This window comes from Aspergillus karnatakaensis (genome assembly GCF_047715665.1).
Source record: "Aspergillus karnatakaensis strain CBS 102800 unplaced genomic scaffold BJY04scaffold_60, whole genome shotgun sequence".
NCBI lineage: Eukaryota > Fungi > Ascomycota > Eurotiomycetes > Eurotiales > Aspergillaceae > Aspergillus > Aspergillus karnatakaensis.
The window spans coordinates 116,772-140,129 of NW_027395772.1; the positions used below are offsets into that span (position 1 = coordinate 116,772).

Here is a 23,358-nt window from a genome sequence, read left to right on the forward strand (position 1 = left end):
GCTGGAGGAAAATCCACCCGACATGAGGAACGGAGAGAATTGGCTAGGAGTTGGGACGTGGACTACGGACACCCTTTCTGCCTCTGGACGCTCGGTGAGGTATTGTAGGCAACAAGAGACCCCCCCGGTAGTTGTCGCTCGCAAACCGTTGCTGGCTCAGCCAGCGATACAACAATATTCCCAGCCGCAATGATGGGACTGAGCGAGACTGGTACCCGTGTCGGCAGGTTGACTCGTTCGATTGTCCCATCCAAATTTACCAGGAGGTATTGTATATTCGAATAGTCCAGAACACGAACAATCAATACCCGATCGTGGTCTGCAGGTTCCAATGCACCAACAAAGCATATTGCATCGCTTGCTAGACTAGTGTGGACGGCTGTGGCCTGTCGGAGGTCGGTGCCACGCTTCCAAATGTACGTGGTCGCCGGCCAGCCTGCAGCGGTTGTCGGGGCTCCGTAGAGGGTGTGATTGATCAGGATGTGGTCCCCGTTGAGCCAGGTTGTGGACATGCGACTCAGGCAGTTGGTCTGGAATCCATTGGGAACCAGGTTGCCTTTCGGGATATCGAGCTCGCGCAGCTCAAGCAGATCCGACCCTCCATCCGAGAGCAAAAGCAAGACGCGAGACGCATCGTGCGCAATCTGCCTCTGGAAGAACGCTGGAAAGATTGGACTCTTTGCCCTCTAGCCTGCCGAGCTCATTGATATCAATGAGCTTCAACCACTGGTCGCACCTGCCTCCGGGCCCATGCTGGCTGACCTCCAAAATCCCTTGCTTGCTGTCCTTGGTCTTGCGCAGACGAAAGACCTTGTCACCTGAAATTCAGTGGCCGTGGCATTGCGCCTCTTTCGCAATTAGCTCCTCCAAGCAGGTCTGGACTTGTGCCTTTTGCTCTAGGGAACCTAGTGTAGACTCAGTCCACATGTTTTCGCGGTGCACCCACTCGAGGCATTCAGCCGCCTCCGGCTGCTCGAGCCATTCGTACGCCGCGTCTGTCATATTTGGCCTACCCTCACAGCTGGTGTTAGCTTGGCTTGCGCGTTTCAGAGTCACCATAAGGCCCGGAGTCCTTACATGATCAGAATGTCGGAGGATAATGGGTAAGGCAAGTGCGAGCATAGTCTTTCGAAAGCTCAGTGCAACTCCCGCTCTTGTAGATCTGATCGCCGTGCGCTTGGGCGGACCCTTCTAGGAAAAGCGTCTTTCAGGAAGTGGATCGGCCCATAGTGGCAACGCGAGTCAGCCTCCAGCAACTCCAACATACCAAGAACCCCCTGCTCCGGCCTTTCCACCTGCCCTCAATCTCCTAACGACTTTTCATCGTCAGCGCTACCAAGGGAAAGCCCTCTTTCAACACGAACCAGATATGGACGGCACCCCACCGGCACGTCCGAAGAAGAGTAGTATAGTTCGCAGTTGCGGGGGCTGTCCGCAGTGCCGCAAAGTGCGCAGAAAGGTTCGCTTCCGTCCCTTTAGCGCTCTCGTCGCCCTTTCCACCAGCGGCTGACCATCTCTAAAGTGTGACCAGGGAAAGCCCGGGTGCGTGCGATGCAAAGACAACGGTACAATCTGTTCATACGATAGCCCGGAGTTGCGATGGCTCGATGCTACCTCATGGGCTGCGGTCAAGTCCAGGCGGGCCCGGGGCGAGACTATGCACCCGGTTCACCATGCGCAGCCCCTCGTTCAATTATCAGCCTCCATGGACGGACATAACATCCACAAATCGTCTCCAACGGCGGGTGCTTGTAGCGATAAGCTGCGGGTCACTGCCGGGCCTTCTGATCCACGCCTGACGACTACAGATCTTTTCTATCTAGCACACTTTGCCACTCATGTGAATGAGGTGCTTCCGCAAGGACTTGAGCCAATGCGTCCCTTCATCAATGGCTCGCAGACTGGCATCTATACCGGAATCGCTCTTGGCGCTGCTAGTATGACAAACCTACACGTGAGATACATTCCGCATCATGGTACCGGACTCCTACAGCAAGGTGTTGACGAGAGTCGCCACCGGGCTAACGCCTTTCGGTACGTGGGAAAGGTTTTATCCCTGGCGACGCCGCAACACACCCCAGACGTTAGTCTCCTGAAAGCGGCCAACACTCTGCTGGCGTTTGTGGAGTTGGAGCTCGGAACATTTGACGGGCTGTATAGCTATATCTGCAACATCAACCAGACACCTATCGTAACCGTCCACGCCGCAACAGCCGAAGATGTCGATGCTGCGGTCGCTGCCGCCCGCGCCGCATTCCAAGACCCATCCTGGGCAGAGACGGACTCGTCCAACGAGGAAAACTACTTTACACCCTCGCACAGCTCGTGAGGGAGCACAAAGCCGATCTCGCCACGCTCGAAGCGTGGGACAATGGCAAGCCATATCTTGCTGCCTTGGAGGAGGATCTCGAGGAAATGATAAACTGTTTAGTGTACTATGCCGGGTGGGCGGATAAAGTCCACGGGGAGTTTGTTCAGGGCCCCGTCGAGAAATTGATATACACTGTTCGAGAGCCGCTCGGGGTATGTGCACAGATCATACCGTGGAATTACCCATTGAGTATGGCGGCTTGGAAGTTGGGGCCTGCACTTGCGGTACGTTTTTATCTCTGTCTCAACAGCTCCCTGTCGATTCGAGCAGCTATGCTTTCGATGAGGTCCACCTGTTAATCAAAGTCCGTCTATAGTGCGGAAACACAGTCGTCCTAAAGCCAGCTGAACAGACACCCCTCAGCGCGCTGTATCTGGCAGCCCCAATTAAGGAAGCGGGCTTTCCGCCGGGTGTCGTAAATATTATCAACGGATATGGCTACGAGGCCGGCGCAGCCATCGCCTCTCACGAAGGTATCGATAAGATCGTATTCACAGGAAGCACAACCACAGGGAAAGAGGTCATGAAACTTGCCGCGGGCACACTCAAGAACATCACCCTCGAGACGGGCGGAAAGTCGCCGTTGATTATCTTCGACGACGCAGATCTCGATCAAGCAGTTAAGTGGGCCCATGTTGGAATTATGAGCAATCAAGGCCAGATCTGCACGGCTACTAGTCGCGTGTTTGTCTAGGATACGATTTACGATAGCTTTGTTCCGCAATTTCTTGACCGGGTGCGTCTGGCAAGTGTTGTTGGGGACCCCTTTGATGATAACGTGTCCCACGGACCGCAGGTCAGTCGCGCTCAGTATGAGCGAATTTTAGGGTATATCGACGCGGCGAAGAGAGAAGGTGCTACACTCCTGCTTGGTGGAGAGGTGAAGACTGGGGGTAGGGGCTATTTCGTTCCCCCGACTGTGTTTGCGGATGTCACCGATGATATGATGATTTACCGAGAGGAAATATTCGGTCCTGTAGTGGTTGTGTGCAAGTTTTCGACTGAGGAGGAAGTCGTTCGTAGAGCCAATGACACCATCTACGGATTGGCTGGGGCGGTCTTTACAGAGAATATCTCTAAGGGACATCGGGTTGCTCGGAAGATTCAGGCTGGGTCGGTCTGGGTCAACAGCAGTCAGGACGCCGATATTCGGGCTCCCTTTGGCGGGTATAAGCAAAGCGGCATCGGCAGGGAACTTGGCCAAGCTGGATTAGAGGCGTACTCGACTGTCAAGAGCGTTTACGTGAATCTAGGTCTTAAGATTTGAATTGTATGTCGAGCAGGCTTCTGAACGGAATATTTGCAGGTTCGGGGAATTAATGAATCAAACCCTTATGTAGAGATGTGAGGTCAACATCCTGCAAGCCCTAGTGTCTGTCGAATGAGCCAACCATAACTGTGCATAAACCTGATTGCCTCCTCCTTCTTCAGCACGGCACCTAGATATGATAGAAACTACAACCACAAAGTAAATTCCATATCTCCTAAAACACAGTATACTACAACCGTGCCTTGCCAGCGCTTGTCGTCAATCGCTGCTTCAACTCGCATCTTAGGATCTCCCCAGTCGGGCTGCTCGGGATGCTCTTGAGTAAACCCAAGGTGTTGAGCCAGGGTGTACTACTTCATGGAACATGCAGGCCCTGTGATTGTAGGTTGCGAGCATCAAGCATGTCATCGCTGTTCGTCAAGCTAGCACTAGCGGAAGGTTGAGGTATAGACCAAGAACAGGGACAAAGGATTATGGGTTTCAAATAAGAACCCGTACCTCTTTATTCCATTGAATAAGCCCCTTAATCATTCCAATACTCCGTCCCAAAATGCACCATCAGACCTGTGGCTTCCATCTCCCATCCAAACGTAAGCTTAACCCACTGCATAAAATGCGTCGCAACCTTGATATGCCCGACAGCAATCGGATACCACTGCGGCGCAATATCGTTGTGCTGCAAGATGCCCATTGTGTCGAAGCAATGAATGAAGTTTCGCTTTTCCTTCCGGTGGAAGTGGTTGTAGACGGATTTTTATGTCCGACACGTTGAGCGGGCCTTGTTTGAGGTAGAAAATTAACCTACAGGAATTATACTGATCATCCCGATCCTCTTGTATGATATCTCCTCCGCAGCAGCGTCATATAAATTCCGATCGCCTTGATCAAGTCCGTCTTCAAGCAGACAAGACTGTCCTGGATATGGATCGAGTCGAGGCTGACTATTCTCGAGGATCGTCGCGATGGCGCAAGACACGAGAACGAGGTAATAGAGAAGGACCTCCTGGAGAGGCTGCGCGGAGTCAACGGTACTAACGCCGAGTTGAGACAGCTTAGGCAGGAGCGACGAACGATGTGTAGTCTCTTAGTGCGAAGGCTCCCCATATATTAGGTAGGTATCTACCTTGCACCATCCATAGTGGGATCTCAGTTGTGCGGAGTGTTTCATCTATAGACGGTGCTTGCTCCGTGTTGCTTGTTGGTTGATCTAGAGAGAGAACAGGGGGATAATTGTGATGAGGAGCATGCATTTCAATGGCAAAATATTAGTGCTTTCTATGATACAATGTTCTTTTGTGGTCCCGTGCAGAAGGTGAGAAGAGCGTCAGTCTTGCCGCTACTGCTGGCAGTTCAAATGCGCAGAACAATAAAGCAAAAACCAACGACATGGCTTGTATCCCAGATGCAAAATGGGGGTTCCAGAAATCAAGGGGTAAACAAAGAAAGGAATGAAAAGAAAAGTTGTTCGCGAGAAATCTCTAGAGCATAGGTATCAATCATCCTCATCGGTTTCCTCATCATGGTCTTCGCAACGCTGATCCTTCACGCATGACAAACATAGCCCTAGATCGTCTATGTTCCACAGACTGCTCAACTTGGCAAGCAGGCGCTCCCTTTGCACAATTCCAAGAAGGTCTGGGCAATCGCAGTCGTCAATTTCAGACTGCTTGCCATCTGGTAAAGTTTTTGCTGCAGTGTGGATGTCCTGGAAGCTAAAAGATTGATATCCAACGCTGCCGGGGAGGAGGTCACGCATGGATAGGTATTCAAACCAAGCGCAGAGTTGGGCTTCATAGTTGGAGCAGGAGTGCGCAGCAATGTTCTTGAGCAGATCCATGATAGCACTTTCTGTCTTTTCCCGCAGTGTTTCCAGCTTGTTGTCGAGGAGATCTGCAAAGATCGTGCGTTAGTTGTGGAGATAGGTAGTAGGTTTAACCAAAGCTGGAAGCCCATAGGTACCTATAGCATGCGCCGGAATCAGAACCGTATCTCTCGCAAGAGACGAGGGTCGAAATCTTCGAGCTTTACCTATGACGGTTACGAGCAGGCTTGAGGCTTCCTTGAAGTACCACGGCAGGCGCATTGCGTAGGTGAACATGAGCATATTCCAGAGATCTTCGCCATTGCACGCGTTCTTGAGCCACATAACCCCGCGGTCCTTCATTGCCTCTTGGCATCTGTAGTGCTCCACGAACAGCGCCAGATCATGCAGGAACCCAGGCTTTAGGGAAACCGGTGATGGTTCCAAGATGTGGTGAACGACATCAGAGAACAAGGCAAATGTGGAGGGCAATGCGTGGTCTACTTCGATGACTGGGAGTCTAGAGAGATCCTTGTCGACAGGCAGACTTTTCTTAAAGCCCGGAGTTAACATAGCACGGAAGACTGGGGAGGCGAGGGACAGAGCATTCGATGAGACCTGGAACTTCGACCCAGCGCAGTTGGCGATGATGTCTCCTGCGGGGTCGATAATGGCGATCGCCATCTTGGTGTCAGGCGTAATTGTGCTCCTGAGATGTCGTGTGCTCTTCGATGAGTTGCTGCCCTGGAAATGATAGTCTCGAACGTTTGAGGATAGGAAAGCCTTTTCGCACTTTGATTGTTGTAAATTTGGCTCGGTGGGCGTGGAGGAGTACTTGCTGGAGTGTAGCAGAATAGCCAGGAAGACTTGTGGCAGATCTTAGATGAATGAGGGAAAGCAAGCTGATCTGAACGAGAGTTGAAAGTTTTGACTGGTGATCGCCTTGGATGGTTGAGTGAGGTGGAAAATAAAAAGTGATGGAGGGAATCAGAGGAAGGGGAAGAGGTGATTAGTGGGGCCTTACAACGAGGCAAGTAAGAGCGAAGAGAGAGTGAAAGGTAGTATTGATGAGGAGTATGTTATGGCAAGTGAGCTTATAGTGACAGGTATGGAAGAGATTCAGTGATCAGAAATGGAGTGCCCAAGATCGAAAAGGCTTATCGATCGTACACCCGTACACGGGGGAAGTTGGAAAAGTGCCCAAGGAGAATGAGGAACAAGTCGAATAGTCCCTCAATAGGACAGATGATGTATGAACTCCTGGTTATGCCTTATAACAGAAGGGTCTGGATTTGATGTGCTTTTGGGCAGAATTGACCCAAGAATGGTTTTGAGACGATTTGGATTCTTTGAATTGTAATCTCCAGAGACATATGTCCATTCACGATCCTATGTCGAACATAAGACATCCGGCCTTGAGCAATGCATAGACGGGAATCATCAAACACCAGAATAGCCTTCAGCGGCGTGCTCTTCCTTCAAAGGACCCAGATGTAACCCAATATTGCTATGGCATTTTCGCAACTGCGATACAAGATACGCCCTCTGCTTGTGGCCGGCTAGTTCAGAGCAGTCGCACCCATCATGGCTAAGATAGGTCGCTGGTTGTAAGTTCCTTGCATCTCGAAGGATCTCAGCCGGACTCTTATCCATAAGTGTTTCTGAGCCTGGGAGAAGGCCAACTTCCTTGAGAGCCCGGAGATAGTCGGCGATGAAGGCGTTGGCTCTTTTGCATTCGAACTCGGAAGCTTTGTCAGGGAGCTCCATGATTATCTTCTGTATTCGTCTTTTGCCTTGCTTAACTGAGCGTCGAGCGCATCTACCGGGCGTTAGTTAGCAGACCCGATCCTTGCAACACAACTAGCGGAGGGCAACGTACCGAGTATGGCACGCGGTAAGACATCGAGGTTATCCGTTGCAAAGTCCCAAAAGCGAAACGAATCCCGGATAGACCTCCACACGAGCTCCCTCGTAATATAAGTAAACCTCTTCATATGATTCGTGGAGTAGGCAAATTCCAACACTTTCCAAAGGTCTCTTCCGGTCAAAGATGTGAGGTTTTGAGCGAGCCACTGCCGACTCCGATCACCCAAGAGGGACGAGCATTTGTATCGGACAACAAGGTGTGCCAGGTGGTGAAGGCATTCAACACTTGGAGTAGGCATTGAAGGGTCGACTTGGTGGTGTGCCACTGCGCAAAAGATGCGAAGGGCTTCGGGGTTATCATTAGGCAGATTGAGGACAGGTTGCGCACGGTATTCGGTCTTGACCGGGGCCTCGGTCATTGGCTGCCCTTTCAGCATTTCGCGGAGAACGGGCGAGACTAAAGAGATGACCTTGGCGGAAACGAGAAATTCAATTCCAGCGCATACCATGTAGAGATCCCCTTCCGGGTCAACAACTTCCAACTCCATGCCTGGATAATGAGATGGGTGGAGGGGCGGAATGGTAAGTGGATGTGTTGTGGTGGGATAAAAGAAGATGGGAGAACGAACCACTGCAAAGCGAACTTGGGATGACGAAGGTGAAGAGGAAGAATGGCCTCATCCATGCTCGTTTCTGTGTTGCTACCCGTACCAGCCGTGCTGAACCAGCTAGTCAAAATTGCACACTGTAAAAGGCACTAGGAAGAATATAGTCTGAGCTAGTTGATCTTCAAGCACCGGTTGATATTGCCTCTTGTTAAAGCCAGTGGTGCTAGATCATCGCATGCTGCTGTAAGTTTCAACGCTCCGGGTGTACTGGCGAAGTATTGCAAACAAGGAAAGACCACTGGTATGCTAGAGAATTTGACACACGCGATGATGATGATCTTAGGGAGAAAACTGCGCCATGTACCCCATGGTCCCTAGATCGTAAGCCTTCTATGAGGATCTGTTGCTAAGCTCCGTGGCCCTCATGCATGATATACTAATTTCCGGAGCATGTACTCAATAAGAAACTAGCCTTACAACTCCACACATATACCAAACGGGCTGAGGAAGAATGTAAGAGCTCATCAGCTGAAAGACAACACATTTGCTAAGCTAATGAAAAGTCCTTCCCGGCGGCTGACTCTGAAGAACGTGGTATTTTAGTCACATAATTGTTCATAAGAAAGATGAGAAACCAGACTGGAGACTAACATGATTGGAAAGTATAGCGTCACAAGATAGACACAATCCGTCCCCAGCATTCTGGAGATAGCGGAGCCTGGATTGCAGGTATGAACCATAATCATTAATGGCTTGACGGCATTGGCAACCTGTATGGCTTGGTGGAGACGAGCATTTCAGTGGGGGCATTGTTACTGCAGCTGAAAGTATTGCTGCAAAGGTTTGCTTGTTGAATTCTTTTGTACCGGGAAGCATATCACGGTTGGCCAGATTCATAAAGTAACAACCTAGGATCTTTTGAGAAATCCCGCACGGTGGCTCTGAAGAACCGGCTGTGGCGCTCTTAACAAAACCCGTGATAATATTCTCAGTTGCTGACAGCAAGGCGGTTCCCTTGGAATCAAGTAGTGCTGTAACAGCTAAGTAATGAACATATCAACCAGGAAGCAGGAATTCAACAAACCTAGCATGGAGTCTGGAAGCAGTGGAACGGCTGCGAAATGACGACTCCAGTCACCAGATCGGGTATAGCATTTGAGGATAATCTCGCGGGTGATCTTCGCGAATTCAGTTTCGAGATCCAAAACGAAGGCAAATTGTGCTAGTTTCAATAAGTCCTCCACTTGCCCAGGAAGAGGTCTTTCCAGCCACATCTGACCAACACATCGCAAGGCTTCGCGACAAATGTATTTGTCGATAAACACCGACAAGCGTTGTAGGAAACCGGGTGTCGGGTTCACAGGTAGCGAGTCGCATTTGTGGTACGCGATATCGCAGAAAAGACGAAATGCGTCCACGTCATCTTCAGGGAGGTTGACGGTAGTACCATCCTCTCCCCTGGCACATGAGATACCCTCTTTGAACCCTCCCTTAAACATGGCCCGAAAAACTGGAGAAGCCAGGGAAAGAGCGGCGGAGGAAAGACGAAACGTGGTATTGTTGCAAGTGACGAGAACATCACCGGCGGGATCGTAAACGACGACTTCCATCTCCAACATACAAGCAGGTATTGCAGTAGTGGGTCGTGGAAAAGGTGACGGAGCAATATGAACGGTGGGGTTTGTTGCGCGAGGGCTCTAAGACGGGAGTCGTTGTCGACTGAAGACAAACTAGCAGATAGCGAGCGTCAGCACGAGTGAATTCCTTCCAGACGGGACGTCACCTTGGCTTAAGAAGTTCTGTGGTGCGACGGGGAAGTTTGAGAGAACGAGGTCTGAAGAGGGAAGAACTGAAGCTGGAAGGTCAATAACAGATTAACACAACCCAGGCCAGGCCAGCCCGTGACACCCCAGTCAACCGAACATTTCACTCTCTTCGACCGCTGCCTCCTAACAGAGTCCAGGAGGGGAGTAAGAAAAACTATCATGTTGCTTGTCGGTAGCAAGTTCAGGACCTTGTAGTTTACATTTATCCGAGGTTGGTTACGTCAATAGAGTACGAGGGCGTGGCTTCGTGGTGCTGGAGCTTTTATTCCTAACGGCGTCCTATGCTTCAAATCTGACTCCTGGCTATTTATTAGAAGCCTCCCTCTCAGTGCTCCGTCATGCGCCCAGTAAGCCTCCAAGTAGCGAAAGAAGTGTGACGATCAAGCGTGGGCTTATCATCCCACCTCCAGCGAAGCTCAAGCGATCCAGGAGGTCCTATTTTATGATTGAACGGCGTGCTTCTCGCAGGCCCCTGCGCGCACGCACGTCAGGCAGAGTCCTTCCTCCTCATCTTTCCACTCCTTGAGTCGAGTTTGCAGATATGCTCGCTGCTCAATGTTGCGCATTGCAGTGCAACCGCATCTCCTGTGGTCAACCGGATGCTGTGTTCTACACTGGGGCAATGTATCTGCAGCTACGCAAATCTCTCTGAAGTTCTTGCTTCTCAACTCCACTGTGCCGGGAAGTAGGCCACATTCCACCAACCCCTCGGCGTAAGAGGCAACGAAGCTTTTGACCCTTTCGCACTTGGGGTACGCTTGAAGATAGTCGGCGGTCTTTTGGAAAATGTTTGCAATGGCCTCGTGCGCTTTGACCACCAAGCGCTCCCGCTGCGTATCGAGCGCTCCTAGTCAGGCAGGATTCCGTGTCAGCAAGCATGATGGTGATAGCCGGGTCGCTTAACCCACCTAGGAGTGCCTCGGGAATAAGCCCCGTGTCTTTCTCTGTAAGCATCCCACGAAGTTGAGCAGTCTCTGTAAGGACAATATCTCGAGTGATCTTTGCAAATTCTTCAGGCAACACCACGACGTATGCAAACTGGAGAACATCCAAGACTATTTTATAGGCTGGCCTTTCCATGACTGCTGTAGCCATTCATGGCCATAAAATAGAAACGCCTCACGGCAGAGGTATTTATCAATGAAAACTGCCAATGTCTTCAGCAACTCCGGCTTGGGCCTGTACGGGAGTGTCGCTGATCTGTGGTGGGCGATCTTGCAAAATATGGTGAGAGCTTCCGGATCATCATCTGGTAGATCCAGTACGCACTGACCGTCTTTGAGAAGTGTCTGTCCTTCCCTAAATTCAGGAGAAAACATGGCGCGGAAGGTGGGTGAGGCGAGTGCCAATGCTTTTGAAGAAGCGCGAATTGAGGTGTTGCAACAGTAAATGAGGACATCCCCATCGGCATCGTAAATGATCTCTGACATTGTAGCGATTGGTGTAAATCAATGGATTCTGTCGGCCGACCTCGAAACGAAAGGGGTGACGAGGAAGTGAGTCGATTGGAAATGGGCGTCCAGGTGTCTGCTTTTGTATCCCTAGCTTGGAACAGAACGTTAAACCACTGGCGAATGGACGGGCTATAGAGAGTCTTCCATACCTGTAGAACCTATGTAGCTCTCTAGAGGATAGAGAGACAGGCTTGCAAGCAGAAGGCCTCATACCTGGATATATCAGAAGGGTGGAGAGTAGTTGCAGGAGAGACACAGTTTCGATGAAATAGATTGACAGTCTGTAACACTAGGTAGAGTTGGGCAGCTCCCTCAGTCGCGCATTTCAAAATCTTTCATGCAAGAAATCCAAGGTTTCTCTCACTATCCTTTCAGCTACCTACCTTCCTTGGGTTTCCCCACCTTTGCTATTCGCTCTTTGGCTTTCTAGGTACACGACGGTGCAGCACATCGGCATCAAACTAAAATTGGTCGCCCTGTGCTGTTTCCAGAATAGATTTACTCTGCTAGAGTGCCAAGCTGTATTTTGAAGAGAGCCATAGAGAATTAGTAGGCACTTGCTAGCAAGCCTTACAGTATTTCACGATCATGTATTGTTCATTTCCAAAAACTGAACATCCAACGGTACACGCTAAGTACACCAAGGTATGCAAGAAACTACCGGTTGCAAGCCAATTTATCAAACAGTCAGGAAACCAAGACACTCCAAGCAACCCGCCAATTGGTTGGCCAAATATGCCTTCTGCTCTAGCCCATTGCAAGCCGCACATTTGCATCCTTCATGACTTGTGTATATCTCTTCCGGTAGCTGAGCAGCGGCGCGAGCAATCTGCTGATACGTCTTCTGGCTGTAGCCTCCTGTCCCCGGCAGAATATCCAGCTTGATCAGGGATTGGACGTAAGCTCCAGTGTAGATCTGGGCGTTGACGCAATCGTACTCCGATAGGGCGTTGGGTATACTTAATAAGGCTTCCGTCGTTCTCGATTTCAGTCGTCGCTGCTGGTTGTCAAGGTTCGCTAATACAACGCAACAGGTTAGCAACAGGGGTCGGTCTCCATTTATATAGCCGGTCTCACCTAGTACTGTTCCCGGAAACCGGCCCAGATTCTCCTTCGCAAATTCCCAGGATTCAAATGGCACAGAGCATGTCTGAATGAGCATGGGCATCGTAGCTTCCACCTTTGCCATTATCGCAAACGCATGCGAGAATCGAAGAATGCTCCACAGGTCTTCCGGCGACAGGCCGCTCAGGTCCCTTCGTAGCCATTCACGAGCATACCGCACCATTGCCGTCTTGGTCCTGTACTTCTCCACCAAATCTGCCACTCGCCGCAGTATATCCGGTTTGTAATGCCAGCTCAGTGTTACGGGACAGCTGTGCGCCATGTTGAGGAAGATACAAAAGATATCTGGGTCGTCGGGGACGCTCAGCACCGGCGGCTTCGATCGGCCACTGGCTAGGACACGGGTCACGTAGGTGTAGGCGCGGAAGAACGGCGATATGGCGCAAAGGGCCTTGCTCGACGCGAGGTAACACGCTCCGGAGCATTCGATCGTGAGGTCTCCGTCTGGTACGATAACGCGAGTACCCATTTTCGTTGCATGAGTGCTGATGGAACCTTTGTTCGGCGAGTTCAGCTATCGAATTCATAGAGGACACATCGAGGAGGACCCAGAGGTGGCAAGATGGTTGAGTGTTTTGGGAGAGGCAAGAAGGCGGCAGTGCTGAAAGGAGTTCGTGAGTCGTGAGACACTGGTTCACTCTTTCCCAACCCGTGAGTGTTTTTTTTCTCCCTCTTGCACCTCCATTCTCATCAGCTCTGTCATCAACCTTTCGACCACGAGAATCACCAGGCCATCAGCGATACTCGGCTGTAGAAAGCATATTGTCTATATATGGTAGGGAACCACAGTAATTCAGAGAAAGCGCCATTGCAAGCTGGTGAGCCGAGAAAACGACCGCAACCTGCGGTCTGGACAAGAACACAACAGGAACTTCCATTTGTTCAGCAGTGAGTTTCCAACTTCCTTTCCTCCATAGACTTTTCGGTTACTTACACGGATGTGCTCGTCCGTATTGTCTTCTTTGTGTCGTTTGATCCCCCCGCTGCAGCTTGCCTTCCTCGCGCCGGCGCCGCCAAAGCAGTTCCTACCTCAAGTTCGCCGGCTACACTCACCGTCATCGAACACACAAGCATTTGGCTGCGTCCACACTCTCGGACTCTCTAGCTTCTGGTGACTACCACGATTACTCAAGGCCGCTGTGGACCTGGTTGTCCTAGCTCCGAAGACAAGCCGAAGGAGTTGAAAGTGAGTACCATCCCCCCACTGTCCGGCTCACCAGAAGCTCTGTCTAATGCTGCCTTTGTAAGGCAGAAGCAGGTCGGTCGTTCATCATCTCCCATTCCGCATTCTCTCGTCCGCGAATCCATCGCCGAACAATGAGCGAACCGGTCGGTGACCACACCGAGCCGTCAACCATCGGCACTCCTCCCGAAAGAACACTCTATCGTCGTATACAACCGTCTTCGGTGAAAAAATCCTCCGTGGTTCGCACTGTAGTGGTGGAACAAACGTCTGGGATTCGAGAGGGTCATCGCGGGGTGGCGTTGGTGGATCCTGCCAGAATTCCTGGCTTCTGATGAACGACATGCCAACGTCTTTTACTCCCGCGGAGTCGCAGACTGATGTCTTTTCTGGAGGATTACAAAGAAGGTGAGATCTACACGGTTGTTTTGCGCTAGAGATATGGAGACATTGTTCGAATATTGTCTGATGCTACGCTGCTCAGGCCACCACCCGGGCCTATCGCTTACACCAACGAAACCATGTGCGGGGTTGGAGTCGATGATAGGCGGAGACGAGCAGGGGTCGGAATAACAGTCATATAAGACGGCATCGCCCCAAGCCCCTCCTTTAACAGACTGTGAAAGATGTTCGCTAATCTGAAAGGTGACAACAACAGGTACAGATTCGATATGCTACTGCTCTAGAAAAAACGAAGGCCGAGATTCTATCAATACCACAACTAATATGTTCTACCTATGTCTAATGGCGTAACGTGAACCCCAAAGCAACAATCACTGAGGGACAAATAACCAAAGCAACAAGAACCCAAAGCGACAAAGCAATTAGATCGGCTCATCCCGTGGCTCGATCAAGATTTCGTTCATGGCGACATGCGCTGGCTGGCGAAGGGCGTAAACAATCGAGTTGGCGACATCGGTGGGGTCCAGGATTTGCGCTCCCGATGGCTCGCCGTACTTTTTGACAGCTTCAGCATCGGTTGACATGCCCAAAAGGTCCGTCGCAGTGTTTCCCGGCTGCACAGCCGTGACCCGCAGACCTTGACCAGCGGTCTCCAAACGCAGCGCCTGTAGGGTGGCTTCCACGAAGAACTTGCTAGCCGAGTAGACTCCCAAGCCAGGGAAGACCTTGCGACCGGCATCGGACGAGATCGCGACAATGTGACCACTTCCGCGCGACAGCATTCCGGGCACTGTAGATGCGAGAGAATTGAGAATACCCTTGCAGTTGACGTCCACCGTTCGCTCCCACTCTTCCATCTGCGTGTTCGCCATCATCGTGAAATACATGACGCCCGCACAAGCCACAAGAATGTCAACAGGACCCAACTCATCGCTTGCGGCCTTCACAAGAGCCTCGACTTGCTTCTTGTCTGTCACATCAGTCTTCCTGATAACAACCTTGTCGCCACAGCCAGAGAGCTTCGCCTTGAGCGACTCCAGTGCATCGATGCGACGAGCACCGAGCGCAACATGGCAGCCTTCCCTTGCAAGAGCAGTCGCAACGGCAGCACCGATTCCAGAGGAGGCACCGGTTATAACAGCAACCTTCCCGCTCAGAGGGCCGCGAGGGACAGGGGTCAAAGCCCTCTGGCGAGTTGGTGGCTTTCTAAGCCATCCTCGAGCAAACCAATGACGGGTATAGGTCTCGAGCAAGAAGCGGTCGACCTTGGGTCGCTCAACTTCCCGGCGAATAGGACGAGTGATGGCGTTGTCGAGAACAACTATTCCACGAAGGAACTCGATCGATGGCATACCGCTGCGCAAGATATCGACGGTAAAGCCACCGTCGCCACCCTTCACGGACCCGCGTTTGCGTGTCCACAGCGCAACCCACTCCTCCCAGGAGAGAGGTTCCGTTGGGTAACCGAGAACTCTGAGGTCTTCAAATACGGACTGCGTGTTCACGGGGTTCGGATCTCCAAGATGGAAAACGGTTTGTTCGGTCAGGGTCTGATTGCCGAGATGGATGATGGCCTTGCTGACGAAGTCGACCGGGGTCATCTCTGCCCGCCAGCCTTCCACGTCAGGGTATTTACCCAGCTTAACCGACTCAACAATCAATGCGGATAGGAGATCCCACGCATTAGCAGCACCGGTTTGGCTGTGGCCGCTGATCGTTCCTGCACGGTGAACTCTTACGGGGATGCCTCGACGGCCGGCTTCCAGCACGAGCTGCTCGGCTACCCATTTGGTTTGTCCATAACCGTCCAGCAGCTTCGTCGGCACATCATCCACGTCCAGCATAGTGTCCTCCGACCAGCCCTTTTCTCCAGATGGGGGTAGGACTCCGTTGGTTGAGACATACTGCACAGTTGCACCACCTTGAGCGGCGAGGCGGAGGACCTCACGAGTGCCGCCGACATTAGCAGCACGAAGGGCAGCATACGGGTAAACAAGGTTGACCGACGCCGCCGCGTGAACAATCACGTCAACTCGGTTCGCCAGTTCTTGAAACGCGTCTGGGGCAAGGCCAAATCGCGAGCGAGAGAGGTTTCCGGGCAGGATCTGAACACGCTCCATGATTGAGTCGTGCCAGATCCCCAGGTCTAGCAGGTTTCGACGAATACGTGCGACACCACCGGGCTGATCATCATCCTCTGGCTCGGTGAATCTCACCAAGCAGATGATGTGCGCCGTTGTGCTTTCAACGAGATCCTTGAGGAGGAAGGCTCCAAGGAATCCAGTAACACCAGTCAACAAAACAGTCTTTGCGTCAGTGAGCGCGCAGATTTTCGCATCGATGGGTCGGATGTCCTCGTCCAGTGTGGCATCAGCTCTCAGTACCGCAGGTAAGTCCGCTTGGACAGCTGCTGTATGCCCATCTCTAACTGCACGCACAGTGTCAAGATGTCCCGAGAGGGTTGAGTTCTCTGCCAAACGGGCGATGGGTACGCGGAATCCGAATTTGCGGGACAGCCTGGAAGAGAGGTCTGCGATAGAGAGAGAATGGCCACCCAGATCAAAGAAGTTGTCCTCGGGCTGCAATGTGGCCTTTGGCACCTTCAATGCGACCGCCCAAACCCCCGCAATGTCGTCAATCTGGATGGGATCATCCGAGTTCGGTCCGTTTCCGTTCGTGACAGCTCCGGTTGGCGGCGCAGGAAGGCGCTTAAGGTCGATTTTACCAGAAACTTCGTGGGTCGGCAATTCATCTACCTCCACCCACAGCGCAGGAATCATGTAGTGGGCGAGGAATTGTGTGAGGGCCCGTCGTGCACCGGGGCTGTGTCCAGAGGCATTGATTTCTACAGCCGGACGTTCATCGGACTGCTCCTTGTCGGGGACAATGTACGCCACGAGTTGCTTCTCCAAACCCTCGCCGTGCGGGATAACAGCGCACTGACGGACAGCCAAATGCTTGACGATGTCGTTTTCGACCTTTCCAGGTACCACCGAGTATCCTCGCAATTTGATCATTGCGCCTACGCGACCCGTAATCTCGAGAAGACCGGATGGCAGCATACGCGCCTGATCTCCGGTGCGGTACATGACAGCACCTGGTGTCGGCTCGAATGTGTTCGGGATGAATGCTTTAGCTGTTGTCTCCGGGCGGTTGATATAACCCCTTGCGAGCATAGGCCCACCTACGCAGAGCTCGCCGCTTGTTCCGTCGGTCACCTTTTCGCCCTGCTCGTTCAGGATATATGCGTGTTTTGGATCTAAAGGAGGTCCCACCGGGCAGTACTGGGACTCGTCATCAACGATCTCTCGAATATCGCCGCAGGCAATCTCGTGTGTCTCGCAAGCGCTATAGCAGTTGAGTAGGCGTGTGTTCGGCAGGGCTTTGATCGCTCGACGGGCAAGGTCTGTGGTGACAACCTCACCATTCAGCCACAGGGTGCGAAGCTCCGGTAACCGAGTTCCGATATGGGGGTTTCGAGAGAGGATGGTCGCGAGAAGGGTTGGGGTCATCAGCGTCTCAGTAATGTGCTTGGATGCAAGGAGATCAACCAGCGCAGCGGGGTCGTAGCTGTGGTCATCGGGAACGGCGACAACGGTCGCCCCGCGCAGCAACGGACGCAATATTTCCCAAATGAAAAAGACGTTGCACGCGACTCGATCGCCGGGTTGGAGATCTTGCACACCAAAACGCAAATTATACGAGAGTACAGGAGCTCGGTGAGGGTTGGCAATGCCTTTTGGTTTGCCGGTCGTGCCGGAGGAGTACGAGACAAAAGCCAGTCGGTCCAAGTCGTCATCGGTGGGTAACGGCCCGGGTTCGGTGGTGTGTCCATTGGAATCGGTGGCGGGTTCGTCCAGGGTAATGACAGGAACATTCCCCTTGATCTTACCTGTCTCCGCCCTGTAGGTGACGACCACTGCCGGGGTTGCGTCTTCAAGTACGTCTGCCAGCAGGTCTGGGGGGTATGCAAGTTCCAAAACGAGGAACGCTCCACCCGCACGCAATGCCGCCAGGCAGGCAATCACATAGTGAGCGCCGCGGGGGAGTAAAACACCAACCAGGCTATCGCGACTCACGCCATATGTTCGCAGGCGTTGCGAGAGAGCCTCGACCTCCTTATCCAGCTCCGCATATGTGTATGTGGTCTTATCGTCCTCCAAAGCAAGAGCGTCGGGGGTCGCACGGACCTGGTTAGAAAAAAGCGCCGATAGGTCTTTCGTGATGTCAATGATGGCCATATTCAATGCTGAATCCCGATGAGATGTCAAATCTGTGACCGTTCTAGGAGAAAGAAATTGAAGTCCAAACGAATGGCTCACGGGAGAGGAAGCTGCCTTAAATAGAGAAGGAAAGAGCAAAGAGTGGGATGAAGAAGGGCGAGGTCATTGGCAGCCTCACGGTCGGCGTCGAAAAGGGAAGGGCGAGGAAGAAGCAACAATAGCAGAGAGTGGGATTGAAGGTTTGGGGGAGGGAAAAGAAAGAAAGTGAAGCAAACACAGTGAGTGACCTTGCAGCGCAGGCAGAGTTGACCGCCGATAGCTGAGCTGTGTCGTTATCGCTCCATTTTCTCTTCCTTTGTGGGGGTTCACATGTTTTTTTCCGACCTGCTGCTAACTGCTTCCTGCTTAGTGCAAGCACGCTACTTTAGCCCATCTTGCTGCAACGCCGAATCAGCACGCCCAAGGACAGCATCTCCTCAACGTCTGCCCTGTAATCGCCCTTGTCTTGAGGTTCTTCAAGGCAGCTCAAAGTCAATCTATACTGATGAGATCATGGCTGGATCCGGTTCCTGAGATTGGCTGTTCCTTACAAGCCTCCAAGGATTTTGCTCTCGACCCTGCCTGCTCCATCCACTCCGCCTTGATCCACCCCCACCACGACCTCATCCAAGCCACTAAGCAACGGCACTGACGCTTCGACCAACGTGGGCAGAAAGTCGCAATTTTGCTTTTCTGAACCTCAACTCGTGTTATTTTCAGCGTGGCGGAAGAACCCCAGGAAATGTCGCCACCTGCAGCCCTGCGAACACCAGAAAGGAGTCATGATCACCGGGCTCTTGAAGAGACACTTGGCCCAAGTGCAAGGTATAAGGACCGTGAGCCCCTCCCCGCATTGGTCCCGACTCTTTCCGTCGCAAATTGCCCCTCTACGGCAGAATTAAACGATCTTATCGCGGTCTTGTCCCTGTCATTCTAGAACGCCGACAGAACGAAGGAGAGGAAGTGGGTCGTATCCCGCGCGAACAGCGAACGAGAGTCCCGAGATTGGTGCCCAACAAACCCCATTCAGGTATAGTGCGGTTCGGACCATGGAATCGGCGGCGTCTGGCCCTGCTTTTGATTCCTTCATGTATCATTGGGGATGGACGATCACCTGACCACATAGACATAAGGTCCTGTGCGAATAGCTTCACTTTACACCCATTAATCCCTGTCGCCACATTCCTTATCCATGCTGTATCCACGTAAGCGAGTGGGATGCACTCCAGGTTGTATTCTTGTGTATTCTTCTCGACTCAAGGCAGCCAACCAAGACTCTGTCAAGTCAGGTAAAATGGCGCATCATGTGGTCAGCAGCATGAATATTCGATATGTTTATCGGAGTACGGGCGATGATCTGTGAGGATATGCTGACAGAGCTGGCAGAGGGATTCCCAAGCTTCGGTTCAGTACACTGGAGTAGTCACCGGTAAACTTTTCGCAGTGGTAGACCATCGAGCAACAATATATATCTGTGCTAGTGCGGTTGAAGACAACCACCTCACTATACCTATATGGACTCAACTGCTGTATCCAAGGACAATGTTCAAGAAATTGACTTGCTAACAGTACTATATAATCACGTTCAATGGATTCTGAATCAGAATTTGTCAAATCAATGGGAATCTTCGAGTCGCTTTGTGCTGCCGTCTGAACTCAAGTCGACCGATCACGGCCGGGCCCGGGCACGCGATCAACTACCGCATCGAGCATTTCCCCGCCTAAATGCCATTCTTGTTCAAAAACTCTACGATCAATCTACCGATCTCCTCAGTTTCAGTCTCGACTGCAAAATGTCCTGCGTCTAGCAGATGCACCTCTGCCTTGGGTAAATCCCGCCTGAATGCCTCTGCGCCGGGAGGAATGAAAATCTGGTCATTCTTTCCCCAAACCGCCAGCAAAGGAATCTGCGACTGGCGAAAGTATTCGTGGAATTGGGGATACAGCGGAATGTTGGTCCGATAGTCCCAGAACAGGTCGAGCTGGATTTCCGAATTTCCAGGACGCTGCAGCAAGGTGTAGTCGAGGTTGTAGGACTCCGGGGCAATCACCCGGCTGCTCTGGGTCCCCTCATCGTACTGCCATTTGGTGGCCTCAAAACTCAGCAACCCCGATGTCAATTTGGACCGGACATCGCTTGAATTGTTGCTGGACCACAGCTCACGAATCGTGTCCCAGAAACCGCCTAGGCCTTCCTCATACGCATTGCCGTTCTGTGTGATGATGGCTTGCACAGCAGCTGGTCGTTGCAGGGCTAGTCGGAGGCCGGTGGGAGCGCCATAGTCAAAAACGTACACAGAAAATCGCGCGATAGACAGCGCGTCTAGAAACTCGCCAACGACTGCGGCGAGGTTGTCAAAGGTGTACTGGAAGCCTTCTGAGACTTCGGTGAATCCAAACCCGGGCAGGTCTGGCGCGATCACTCGATACTTTGTAGCCAGGATGGGAATAAGGTTGCGGTATTGGTGAGATGATGAGGGGAATCCATGAAGCAGGAGGATCACCGGGGCAGAAGTCTCGCCAGCCTCACGGTAGAAAACCTTCGCTTGGGAAGGGAGGTCCCGATACTGCAGCTTGAGACGCGACATGTTGTGAGGAGTGTTTGATCTGAGCGGTTGGTTGTGGAGAGATCGTGTCAGCAAGATGCTTCGTTCGATTCTGCGATGCTTGTGGGAGATCAAGCTCACAGATAGCCGACATGTTTATATATGCTGACCTGACCAGCAGATTGCACCGCGACTGATCACCATATCACAAAGCACCCAATTTGTAATCCTTGTTGTTTGCAGAGAAGATTTGTTTGGTTGGTTGGTTGGTGGCGCAATGCAAATAAGCTGTTGCTTACAAACTGTCCAGCTCTTGACTGTCTGCGACGAATCATCGAGTCGCTTCCCGTCCCGGGCGATGTTTGGTCTTCCAGCAAACGGGACAAACCTATCTTCCTATGCACGATGATCAAGCATTTGGAATATCTTTACCGGCGGGTGGACTTGCATCGCTCTTGACTCCTGCTCTTGTAAAGAGCGAGCTCGGACGCATGTTTGCATAGAGCCCTCTATACCGGGGGCGGGGTTTGAGTCATTGATGTCAGGTCGTCGCTGTTTTTTGGCGAGAAGTAAAGCTAGGATGCACCTGAATTGTTCCGGCCTTCCTAGAAAGTGATATACGAGCTTATCGCCCAATGAGAAGATCAAGGTGCATGTTCGTAAATGACTTCTGGGAGGCGCACAGCAGCCTGCCGCTTGGAGCCTGGACAGAACGGTATAGTTGATGAGAAGTGCAAGCATTTCACCCTAGGGTTTGAATAGGCTTAAATGGAAGGAGGTACTGGGCTGTTATCCGCGATGCTCAATTACGCGCCGCATCATCGAATCCTAGCTGAGCAGACCAGAAGCGCGGTTGCGCCCTGCAATGGGAAGAAAAGAATGATCTCGTCAGCACTACCTCTTCATGTCAAACTATCGACAGCTGCCTCGGTTGCTCAAGATGAATGAACGGCCAGAACATGCCAGGCTGGCCAAACTCAAATGCATCAGCATATCCCCGGACGGTACTAGCGAGTAGATCGCTTTCCAGACGCAACTTGATCCCCGTGCCTTCGAAACTTCCACGAAGCTTCCGACACGCTGCATCGAATAGCAAGTCCGTCGCTCCTCGTCGAGGCAAATCGAGCATCCCCCCCGGATGGATGTTGTCGCTGTGCAGCGAGACGCGTTTCAAGCTAGGAAGATGACCCGTCAAAGCCAGACTGGCGATGTAGTTCAACGACTCCGCGACTGGAGTTTGACAATTTTGGATTGCTAGGTAGGATAGTGATGATGGAAGATCGGGCTCGAGGCCAAGGTACACCTGGTCGACGGTGAGGTACTCTAAACTCGCAAATTCTTTCAGCGAACCAAACTGAGCTGCGTTGAAGATGGGAGCAGCAGAGGACTCAAACGTGTCATCCTGGAATGCGAGCTGCAACACCCGGAGACTGTCCCGCTGACACAGAAGCAGTGAGTAGAGCTCGTGAGGATCCATCTGCACAGTCTGCGAGTCGCTTTGGCCACAGTAAAACGCGTCTAGTGCTTTGCACGATTCAACGAGCTTACCGATTCCCACCGCTCCAATGGGACTGAAGCAGAGCGAGATCGTGGAGATGGAAAGCGAGCCAAGCGGGATATCAGAAATGTCTACCGGAGCAGAATACAGCTCATCGAGAGGTGAAGCATAATCGCTAATCTCGATCTTACTGAGCTGCAGCAGAGAAAGGAGAACAGTAATGTCGCTGATATCGATTTCACCCCCTTGCTCATCCTGAAAGCAGCCCAGGTGCAGTATATCAAAGCTACCAAGACATGACAGCGAGGGAGAGGAAATAATTGAATTCCGCGCCTGCGCAAGACCAGTCAGGAGCGAGAGCCCCGCGGGATTCAGAGTGATGAACAGCTCCCGGAGATTCGGAAACCTCGAAATCAGCAATACAGGCAGGATTATGGAGTCTGTCGCCCAGAAGACCGACTCAAAGGAATCTATACTATTTAACCTAAGCTTCTGGGCTTCTATCTTCAGGAGCCCGATGTCAGAACGTGACAGACCACGCCGTTCTGCATCGCTGGCGCTGAGAATGTGTTCACTGAACTGGGTATCGATATCGAGAAGTCGCACCTGTGTCGCTATGGACGGACATGTAGTGATCGTCCGACAGAGGAGCAGTAGTGACAGCGGGATATCCTCTGCTGGGAGGACGAGCTCCCGATAGAGGAGGGGTTGGGCAATGGCGCGGAATCGCTTGGACAGCAAGCAGAATGCTTTGAGGATGGCGGGGGTGTCGATGCAGTCTAGGATGAGGAGGAGGATCTCTGCGGGGAGATTGGCGAAGGACATGCTCTGGATGCGTCCCTTGGGGGCGTTGTATGGGGCAAACAATCCAAGAATCGATGCAGTCAGAACTGACGATCGAGCAATGACGAACAAGCTATGACGTGTTGTGATGGCTTGGCGTGTCTGCCCAACTTGATGCCTGGGGCATATGTTCTTGGCATGAACGTTATATACTGATTAAGTAGAAACGCCGTAAAATAGAGAGATAATAAGCCTAGAAAGCTAGGCAGATAGTCCACGCCCGAAGATTAGACACCAGTGCCCCTATCACGTTCTTGCAGTCCCCATTGGTACCAGCCTGTGCCTTAACGCGCCCGCGCCATC

At 52.0% G+C, this 23,358-nt stretch overlaps 13 protein-coding genes across 13 annotated transcripts; 1 reads left to right on the top strand and 12 right to left on the bottom strand.

Moving 5' to 3' along the window:
• Positions 1–62: 62 nt before the first annotated feature.
• Positions 63–1,002, bottom strand: BJY04DRAFT_222512 (uncharacterized protein; the record flags this gene model as incomplete). Its single annotated transcript, XM_073717399.1, has 2 exons — positions 63–661; positions 906–1,002. The coding sequence occupies 2 exons, from the start codon at positions 1,000–1,002 to the stop codon at positions 63–65; spliced, it is 696 nt and encodes a 231-aa protein (XP_073566825.1).
• Positions 1,003–1,939: 937 nt separating this feature from the next.
• BJY04DRAFT_231168 (Aldehyde/histidinol dehydrogenase) lies at positions 1,940–3,663 on the top strand (the record flags this gene model as incomplete). The annotated part of the gene is made up of 4 exons (XM_073719454.1): positions 1,940–2,233; positions 2,323–2,595; positions 2,688–3,055; positions 3,122–3,663. 4 exons carry the CDS (start codon positions 1,940–1,942, stop codon positions 3,636–3,638), a joined length of 1,452 nt encoding a protein of 483 aa, XP_073566826.1. The 3' UTR covers positions 3,639–3,663.
• Positions 3,664–5,133: 1,470 nt separating this feature from the next.
• BJY04DRAFT_222514 (uncharacterized protein) lies at positions 5,134–6,126 on the bottom strand (the record flags this gene model as incomplete). Its single annotated transcript, XM_073717400.1, has 2 exons — positions 5,134–5,531; positions 5,601–6,126. The coding sequence occupies 2 exons, from the start codon at positions 6,124–6,126 to the stop codon at positions 5,134–5,136; spliced, it is 924 nt and encodes a 307-aa protein (XP_073566827.1).
• Positions 6,127–6,882: 756 nt separating this feature from the next.
• On the bottom strand, positions 6,883–7,856 carry BJY04DRAFT_222515 (uncharacterized protein; the record flags this gene model as incomplete). Its single annotated transcript, XM_073717401.1, has 2 exons — positions 6,883–7,244; positions 7,322–7,856. 2 exons carry the CDS (start codon positions 7,854–7,856, stop codon positions 6,883–6,885), a joined length of 897 nt encoding a protein of 298 aa, XP_073566828.1.
• Positions 7,857–8,956: 1,100 nt separating this feature from the next.
• On the bottom strand, positions 8,957–9,526 carry BJY04DRAFT_222516 (uncharacterized protein; the record flags this gene model as incomplete). The annotated part of the gene is made up of 1 exon (XM_073717402.1): positions 8,957–9,526. One exon carries the CDS (start codon positions 9,524–9,526, stop codon positions 8,957–8,959), a length of 570 nt encoding a protein of 189 aa, XP_073566829.1.
• A 656-nt stretch (positions 9,527–10,182) lies between these two features.
• Positions 10,183–11,172, bottom strand: BJY04DRAFT_222517 (BTB/POZ domain-containing protein; the record flags this gene model as incomplete). Its single annotated transcript, XM_073717403.1, has 3 exons — positions 10,183–10,589; positions 10,651–10,797; positions 10,866–11,172. The coding sequence occupies 3 exons, from the start codon at positions 11,170–11,172 to the stop codon at positions 10,183–10,185; spliced, it is 861 nt and encodes a 286-aa protein (XP_073566830.1).
• Positions 11,173–11,875: 703 nt separating this feature from the next.
• On the bottom strand, positions 11,876–12,790 carry BJY04DRAFT_222518 (BTB/POZ domain-containing protein; the record flags this gene model as incomplete). The annotated part of the gene is made up of 2 exons (XM_073717404.1): positions 11,876–12,213; positions 12,274–12,790. 2 exons carry the CDS (start codon positions 12,788–12,790, stop codon positions 11,876–11,878), a joined length of 855 nt encoding a protein of 284 aa, XP_073566831.1.
• A 127-nt stretch (positions 12,791–12,917) lies between these two features.
• Positions 12,918–13,493, bottom strand: BJY04DRAFT_137840 (uncharacterized protein). The gene is made up of 2 exons (XM_073708623.1): positions 13,256–13,493; positions 12,918–13,192 (listed from the first exon to the last, which is right to left on the bottom strand). The coding sequence occupies exons 1-2, from the start codon at positions 13,393–13,395 to the stop codon at positions 13,045–13,047; spliced, it is 288 nt and encodes a 95-aa protein (XP_073566832.1). The 5' UTR covers positions 13,396–13,493; the 3' UTR covers positions 12,918–13,044.
• On the bottom strand, positions 13,494–13,924 carry BJY04DRAFT_137839 (uncharacterized protein). Its single transcript, XM_073708622.1, has one exon. The coding sequence runs from the start codon at positions 13,847–13,849 to the stop codon at positions 13,592–13,594; it is 258 nt and encodes an 85-aa protein (XP_073566833.1). The 5' UTR covers positions 13,850–13,924; the 3' UTR covers positions 13,494–13,591.
• A 213-nt stretch (positions 13,925–14,137) lies between these two features.
• On the bottom strand, positions 14,138–18,611 carry BJY04DRAFT_137867 (non-ribosomal peptide synthetase). The gene has a single exon (XM_073708628.1). The coding sequence runs from the start codon at positions 18,145–18,147 to the stop codon at positions 14,329–14,331; it is 3,819 nt and encodes a 1,272-aa protein (XP_073566834.1). The 5' UTR covers positions 18,148–18,611; the 3' UTR covers positions 14,138–14,328.
• A 983-nt stretch (positions 18,612–19,594) lies between these two features.
• BJY04DRAFT_137855 (alpha/beta fold hydrolase) lies at positions 19,595–20,933 on the bottom strand. Its single transcript, XM_073708625.1, has one exon. It carries the CDS (start codon positions 20,754–20,756, stop codon positions 19,890–19,892), a length of 867 nt encoding a protein of 288 aa, XP_073566835.1. The 5' UTR covers positions 20,757–20,933; the 3' UTR covers positions 19,595–19,889.
• BJY04DRAFT_137864 (uncharacterized protein) lies at positions 20,884–21,538 on the bottom strand. The gene has a single exon (XM_073708627.1). The coding sequence runs from the start codon at positions 21,453–21,455 to the stop codon at positions 21,111–21,113; it is 345 nt and encodes a 114-aa protein (XP_073566836.1). The 5' UTR covers positions 21,456–21,538; the 3' UTR covers positions 20,884–21,110.
• BJY04DRAFT_137857 (F-box protein) lies at positions 21,539–23,225 on the bottom strand. The gene has a single exon (XM_073708626.1). It carries the CDS (start codon positions 23,035–23,037, stop codon positions 21,622–21,624), a length of 1,416 nt encoding a protein of 471 aa, XP_073566837.1. The 5' UTR covers positions 23,038–23,225; the 3' UTR covers positions 21,539–21,621.
• Between the last annotated feature and the right edge of the window lie 133 nt (positions 23,226–23,358).